Source organism: Poecilia formosa, unplaced genomic scaffold, assembly GCF_000485575.1.
Source record: "Poecilia formosa unplaced genomic scaffold, Poecilia_formosa-5.1.2 Scaffold1080, whole genome shotgun sequence".
NCBI lineage: Eukaryota > Metazoa > Chordata > Actinopteri > Cyprinodontiformes > Poeciliidae > Poecilia > Poecilia formosa.
The window spans coordinates 9649-17277 of record NW_006801019.1 but is presented as its reverse complement, the minus strand read 5'-3'; the positions used below and the strand labels follow the sequence as shown (position 1 = coordinate 17277).

The window sequence follows — 7629 nt, the reverse complement described above, 5'->3', positions numbered from 1 at the left end:
CGCACGTCCAGTTCACTTATGTGCATGTGGAGGAGTGCGGCTGTGGGCACACAGAGTGCACCACACCTGCTGCACTGCATGTTCGCAGAAAGCGACGCTTCACACTGCAGTGACACAGTCCTCTGTCCTCACATGTGGGACCAAGATTTATCTCCAAGAATCATTTAAATAATCATTAAATCTCTAATAAGGTATTGCATACTTTATGGAGTTCATTTATCAGTTGATTGAATAAAAGCAAGCATCTAAGTTTCAGTCTCCTGTCTTTAATTATTTTGTTTGTGGCAGTCATTGTCATGAACTGTGGTTGTTGGTGGTGGTGAGAGAGACGCCGGGGAACCCAGGTAGTCATGAAGAAAAGATGATTTAATGACAAACCAGGAGAACAACTCAAAATCACTGGCAGCACAGGAACAGAACACAGACGTGAGACGAGGGTGTGATACGACGAGGATCCGACGAAGAACACAGACACAGGTGGGTTTAAATACACAGGGAAGGTAATCAGGTAACGGGATACAGCTGGGAGCAATCAACAGGGAAGACAGATTCACAGGGGAAACTGGACTAACAGAAAAACTACACAGAAAACACAGATCCTAACAGTCATCACATATTCTTTACCTGCTTCTATATATTAATGATAATGAAATGTTTGAATATTTAAAATTTCAGAATAATAACTTCAGTTGTTCTGTTGTTTTGTGGTAGTTGAACAATAAAAAATATCTTTATGTATATAAAAAATTGACCATTCACAGCCCTGGAATTGAGGAAAGTGAAACCGATAGGAAAATATATAAGAATTTTGGCAATATTGTCATTTTTCTAATATTGATGCAACCAATTAAGGAATTGGGTAGTATCTTTAATCTATAAAAGCTAACAGACATTATGACCTTATAGATTATTCATCTCTGATGCTCTGTTGCATGACAATAAATCTGAATCTGAAAAGTTGTTGGCATTATTATCTCAGCTGATGCGTCCCTGTAAGTCACAACAGCCAAACAGAAAGGCAAGCGCTCTAGGACAAAAAATGGAAGAAAACAGATGGTTAAAATAATTTCAAATATTGCAAATGTGACAGGAATTCATTTTTAATGCATTTCAGATGTGAAAAGGTTTTTGAAATCTCTCATTACTAAAGTTTCACAATTCAAATAAAGGTTTCACAAATCACAAACTAGGTTGGAAATATTCTGCTATTGGAGTGGAATTATCTACTCCAGATTTGAAATGTCAATGTGTGCTTTTTAAAGCAGAAAATATGATTTCTTAACACTTATATGTTAAGTATAATTTCCATAATTAGTTACTTATTTACAGTCATATGTTAAGCATAATTTACATGATTATTCTTCTTCACCGAATTTAATTTCATTGTGCATAATTACAAAAAGGTGACGTGAAACATAATTAAGTGCAAAGAATAATTTATTTTGGAGAGAGCAAGTCTTTTAGGATCTAGTTTTGTCTTTTGCCACTATCTTGCCTTCTGCTGATTTCGGTTGCTTGGTTACGAACAGCCGTTGCCGTTATTCAGCTATTGTATTGTTTAATAAAAATGTGAACAGAAAATATTCAGCAAATACGTCTGAGCCTCCGTTATAATCGCCCTTTAGCCATTTCCCAAATCAGAAGTTACAATCGGAAGCCAACTGCAGCTTCGACCCAGACAGTCAGTTAGGAACGCCGCCACAGCTAGAGGACCGGGCTGACGTTTCCTTCTGTGCAGTCCCCTTCTGTTTAGGATCCTGTTCAGAATGCGCATGTTATTAATGGTTTTAACCACAGTGCAAAGCAGCATCCATATTTCTCCATGCTTCAGACCAAACATGAAGGGAAACTTGACCAATTCCTGTTAGCCACTGTACTAGCCTAGCATAATTCCGCCACTTCCTGGACATAAAATTATCACGTTTATACAAGATAAGTATCACGTTTATACAAGATAAGTATCACGTTNATGCAAATACAACATAAATAAATTTAATTATAAAACACATGACATTTAAATCTTGCAGTCCTAACGATCCAGTCGTGAACTACACTACTGAAGGCTGCTTTTGTCCTGAAGGACAGAAACTGTTCAGCAAAGAATCAAATATATGCGTTAAAAGCTGTGGTAAGTATGTAAGAACAATTTTGAACATCTGTTTCATTATTAAGATTCAACTTCTTTGGTTCCTTTTGTTTGCTTCTCTAGCTGTATTTGAGCTTGGGGATTGTGTCTTTCCTTGAGACATTTTAGGACATATAAGAAATGAACTTGAAGTAATAGTGTTTGCTATTTCTGTGAAATTATAAATCAAAACCAGTTACTTTAAGTTCATAGATACTTGTTACTTTTTTATTTTTCTATTTTTTAAGGTTTCTACTGTTTAGAGATTTTATAGAGTTCAAAGTAGTTAAGCTATTTGGCAACAGCATTAGCATACAGAGACAAAGAGACTCACATAAATATGTTTGTCCTGTTTAAACAGGGTGTCTTGATCCCACTGGGACGTCCCGGGAGGTGAGCCAAACTTGATTTTCATCTACTGTTCTCTACTTGTATTTTTAGACATTTAAGCCAACACTACGTTTTCTTTTTTTTTTTTTTAGTTCAACGAGACATTTGAATACAATTGTCAGAGCTGTGTGTGTAATGAGTCCACCAAAACTGTGACCTGTAAGACTAAGACGTGCCCACCCACTGCTTTACCAAGATGCATGGGTCCAGGATATGTTCTTGTCAATAAAACTGATCCATCAGATCAATGCTGCAATGTCCATGTTTGCCGTAAGACACAGCAATAATGCTGACTACTGTTTGCTGCTCGTTAGTGTTTAAATTAGTAATAAACTGAGTTCTTCTTCTTCTTTGTGTAAACAGAATGTCAGAGCCACGCTTGTCCGGACATCAACATGAACTGTGACGTTGGCTTTATGCCAAACATCAGTGTTCCAGAGGGAAAATGTTGTCCAGAACGTACATGTGGTGAGTCTATAAAATCAGTTTGTACCTACATGAGGTCAAATGGATAAAGAATCACTTTAGTGATCTTTGTTTTTACATAAATGTCAACTTTCTTTCCTAGAACCCAAAAGAGTCTGTGTGCTAAATTCTGTTGAATATCCGGTAAGGGATATATGAAATGTATTGAGGAGATAAATATGTACCTTTTAGTATTTATTCATTGTTAGACTAAGACTTGCAGGCTAACAATGAATTTATGTGGATTTGTCAGCCTGGTTCTTCCGTTCCTGGCCAAAAATGTGAGAACTGCTTCTGTTCCTCAAACTCTTCATCTGGTGGTCTGATGGAAATCAAGTGNCTACAGGAAACGTCTGATCTCTGTAATTGCAAACAAAGGTTTCTGTACCAAATATTAAGTTTCATTTTTCTGGTGTATCAAATACTTATTTCACACAATAAAATGGAAATTAATTATTTAAAAATCATACATTGTATTTTTCTGGATTTTGTTTTAGATTCCATCACTCACAGTTGAAGAGTACCCATGATAAAAATTACAGTCTTCTACAAGCTTTGCAAGTGGGAAAACCTGAAAAATCAACAGTGTATCAAATACTTGTTCTCCCCACTGTATGCTCTATAGAGATTTTCCTTAGCTTTGATTGTATATCTCACAATTTTGTAATTTATCATTGTTTATTAAACTCTGAAAGCTGAGAGGCTTTGTTAATATTCTGTCCTAGAAGGCGGTTAGATGTGCCTTTTTTTTTGAGCACCTGCCCCTTTAGAGGTCTCTGCACGGCCCTGATGTTTATACAAGATAGCTATCACGTTTTAACAAGATAACTATCACGTTTAAACAAGATGCATATCACGATATAACGCTATAGTGCTTGAAAAAAAAATTTCTTGCGTGATAGCAATACACTTTCGTATTTATCTGACATGATGCTGATGTATTTGCTTGCAAATAGACGTCATTCAAAGACAAAGACATCTGAATAAACACAAGACCAAACATTCTTCTCAAGAATTTTGTAATAGGCAGAATGATCCTAAGTTTTCTTAATTTAGCTGCTCAGGTCCTAAACCAATAGGGTCCATACTATCACTCTCACCTAAAACGATGAGATATTTTTTACAACATATTTAACAAAAAGCACACCTTCAAAAATGCTCAATTTTTCTGTCATCGATCCGTATCATACTGTCCCCAAAGTCTTGTGGACCATGAAGATGTTTTTTTGCAAATAAGAGAACTGACTTTGTGTTTGTTTTGGTCAGCAGTGCTTCTCACCAATTAACTTCCCCATGGATCCTGCTTGATGAGTCTTATTGTTGACTCAGGAACACTGATCTTAACTAAGACAAGGACTGCTCAGTAACATCCTGCAGAGCCGATGCTCTCTTAAGACATATCAACCTAGAAGGTTTTATCTGTTTGTGGAAAATGACTGCCTCTGGTTTGTTGAGGTTTCTGTTTTAGCAATTGCTATGTAACTTTTTGCAGAATAATATTTCTTTGTTTAACCCTCCTGCAATCACAGCTGGATGCTTGGAAACAGTGAGACAGATGTCACAGTCTGACAGTGGGGAAATGACGGGGTTGTCCTGTCAACCCGTCAGATCTCAAAATCACAGAAACAATAAAAAGAAACTCGGAAAAGTGCCCACGGGGTCAGTTTGACCCCTTCAAAATGGCAAAGGGGAGCAATGCACAGGGTTGAAAAATCAAACAGGGTTGGTTATGGTTAAAAGGGAAAATGCACATTAATAAACATAAATATTTAAATTCATCGCAATGTGCAAAACTTAGATGAGACAAATGTTCTACAATACCAGGTAGGTTTATGGTTTAGAACAAGGTCTATGTGCTGTTCTTCAGTTTTGTCTGTACAGAAATCCAAGTATGAACTGCTTGAAGTAACTTTTCCCACAAGAGATCTAACAGCATGTTGTAGTTACGGTCTTCCTGTATAAGCTTTGTGAATGTATAATGAAATTATTCAGTGGGGTAAATAGAACGGACAAACTTGAAGCAAACCAAACATTAACTTATTTGTATTCTCCAGAAGTGTCTCATATATTTGCCATTCTAATCTTCTGTCATGCCTGATGTAGAAAATACAGTACAGCAATTATGAAACTATCCACATCATTTCAAATCATCAATGGTATTGCCTTTACCAATTGGCCACCCAAAAAGGCGGTTCTAAACCTGCACAGAAATCTAAATGTATAAATAAAGCCTTGACCGTCAGCCTCACTTTCATCTGCTTTGGAACCCACAGTGGGAACCATGAAGTGGGCAGTGGTGTGGCTGTGTTTCTTCAGTTGTTCTGTTGCAATTCAAGCCAAACAGGGTAAGACTTACAAGTTCTAGATTTTTAAAAAACAGTTTTAAGGACCGCAAAAGTTGATATTCTGTTTCTACAACAGTTTGCTCAAGATGCTTGATGTTAAATTTATTTTTCTAAAAAAATAAAATAACATATCCTGTTTTTAACTTATGTAGGGGAAATATATCAATAATTTATATTTTTCTTTTGAATTTTCTCTTTCTAGTTCACAACCATGTCAACAACATCTGCAGCACTTGGGGCAGGCAGCACTTTAAGACTTTTGATGGTGATGTGTACCAGTTTCCTGGCTTGTGTGAGTACAACCTGGCCAAAGACTGCCATGGTTCTGACCCCAAGTTCTCAGTGAATGTTAAAAGGGAGGAAAATGATGGAAACATTGCAATAAGTTACATATCAATAACTATCAATGAAAATGGATTCTACCTAAACAAGACCCATGTCACTGAAAACAGCATACTGTAAGTATAAAAAGAAAAATTGCATATTTTTATAAAATAGAAAAAAGTTAAAATAGTTTTTGTCCTTTTTTTTATCAGAGTCAGCCTTCCACATTACAGTAGAGGCGTAAAGGTGGAAGAAAGTGCATTTTACATCAGTTTTAAAGCTTCAAGAGTTGGCATCACTGTCATGTGGAACCGTGAAGATGCAGTCATGGTAAGAATTACCATAAAGAGCCTTACACCAGATTTTGATGTTATTGTCAACATTAACGTCAACATCACAGAGAGAAAACTGTTGAAAGAATCAGAGTCAAAGGGATGTTGAAGGTAAAACAAACAAAAAAAAAGGTCCTGTACTCAAGATTTCCTCCCCCCTCAAAGTACCTCGACAGCTCGTATCACATTTATTTTGCGTACTATGCAATAGTACTATAAATTACTATTGGGGTTGGGGGTTGTCAACTTTAATACAGATTTTTGCTTATTTTAATGACTTTTAAATATTCTCATTATTGTTCTGTATCGCATTGTGGCCTTATTTTGATAAAATGCATTATTATTATTAGTAGTGATAGCAGTATCATTCCTCCAGTATAATGACTTTCTACTTCTACTTTCTTTCATCCCCACTCCACTCTGTGACACTGTCCATAACGGCAGTCAATAGCACACACAACATCTCCATTAAAAGAGGGTGGTGTGCATCACCTGTGCTCCTGGAATCAATTCCAAGCATGCAGCTTTTCTGCTCACACAATTTTTTGTTTATTTGGAGTCCTTGTAGATATAACTCTATGGCAAAATCTTTTCTCAGTCATTAACTGACTAAAGAAAATGGAAGAGCACAAGCTAAAACTTGCAGAAAGCTGAGTATAACATCTGCATGAAACAAATTCAATGTGATCATTTACTATGCACAGAATACACATTGCTGTAGAATAACATGAGTGTAATTTTAAGTAACAGAAAAATATGACTGTCCTTTTCTTCCATTGTGTGTATTTCAGGTGGAAGTTTCAAATAACTATAGAAACAAAACCTGTGGACTTTGTGGAGACTTCAATGGTGTTCCTGTCTATGATGAGTTCATTGTCAATGGTATGTTGTTCAACTAATACAATTTATGATGCAGATGATAATCTATCATCTCCACCATCTGTTAATGATCACATTCAGGTCTTATATTATTGACTTACTTTATTGTCATGATCAGGTTTTAAAATCAGCCCCATTGAGTTTGGAAACCGCCATAAAATCCATCTACCAAATGATGACTGCAAAGACCCGCATGAAGACGAAGATGAGTCATGGGAGTCTGGAAATGTGTCAAGTTCTTGCAAGAATTTTGTGAGTTTTCCGGCACGTTTATTTGGTAGAAGACGTGGTGTTTTGCTTACAAGTAAAAAATTAATATTGTTCCTGTTTTCTGTTGATTGTTTTTCTCTTTTTTTATTTAACCAAATCAGCAAACCATCTGTGAAAGAGCATTTCTCTCCAAATCCTGGAGTTCATGCAATGAACAAATTGACCCTGAAGCTTACATTCATGCATGTGCCATAGACATGTGTGCCTGTAACAACAGCACCAATGACTCCTGTGTCTGCAGCACAATGTCTGAGTTTTCTCGTCAGTGTTCCCACGCAGGAGGACAGCCACCTAACTGGAGATCTCAATTGTGTGGTATGTTTTATTTTTATTTATTTATTCATTGTGAAAATGTTTTTTTAACAGCTGAATAATCAGCTTAATAATTCGATGAATGAAGAACACATCGGACATATTTCTGAAAAAAAAATCATACAAATAGTGAATAATGTTCAGTTTTAAATAAAAACATTTCATAAAATGTTTGGAAAAAAAGCAT

General features: G+C 36.1%; 2 protein-coding genes and 1 long non-coding RNA gene across 3 annotated transcripts in view; all 3 read left to right on the top strand.

Moving 5' to 3' along the window:
* The window catches only part of LOC103132485 (mucin-2-like), a 6251-nt gene extending 3337 nt beyond the window's left edge, over positions 1 to 2914 (top strand). The window contains exons 7-8 of the mRNA XM_016667417.1: positions 2487 to 2518; positions 2879 to 2914. Coding sequence (XP_016522903.1) covers positions 2487 to 2518; positions 2879 to 2914 — 68 coding nt within the window. The remainder of the gene's footprint in view (positions 1 to 2486; positions 2519 to 2878) is intronic.
* Positions 2915 to 3323: 409 nt separating this feature from the next.
* Positions 3324 to 3596, top strand: LOC107835148 (uncharacterized). The gene is made up of 2 exons (XR_001660976.1): positions 3324 to 3358; positions 3478 to 3596. It is a non-coding gene; the product is annotated as an uncharacterized LOC107835148 (long non-coding RNA).
* Positions 3597 to 5236: 1640 nt separating this feature from the next.
* Positions 5237 to 7629, top strand: part of LOC103132484 (mucin-2-like) — a gene marked incomplete at its 3' end in the record, with an annotated part of 11976 nt that continues 9583 nt past the window's right edge. The window contains exons 1-6 of the mRNA XM_016667416.1: positions 5237 to 5325; positions 5528 to 5783; positions 5862 to 5979; positions 6773 to 6863; positions 6979 to 7112; positions 7232 to 7445. Coding sequence (XP_016522902.1) covers positions 5262 to 5325; positions 5528 to 5783; positions 5862 to 5979; positions 6773 to 6863; positions 6979 to 7112; positions 7232 to 7445 — 877 coding nt within the window. The remainder of the gene's footprint in view (positions 5326 to 5527; positions 5784 to 5861; positions 5980 to 6772; positions 6864 to 6978; positions 7113 to 7231; positions 7446 to 7629) is intronic.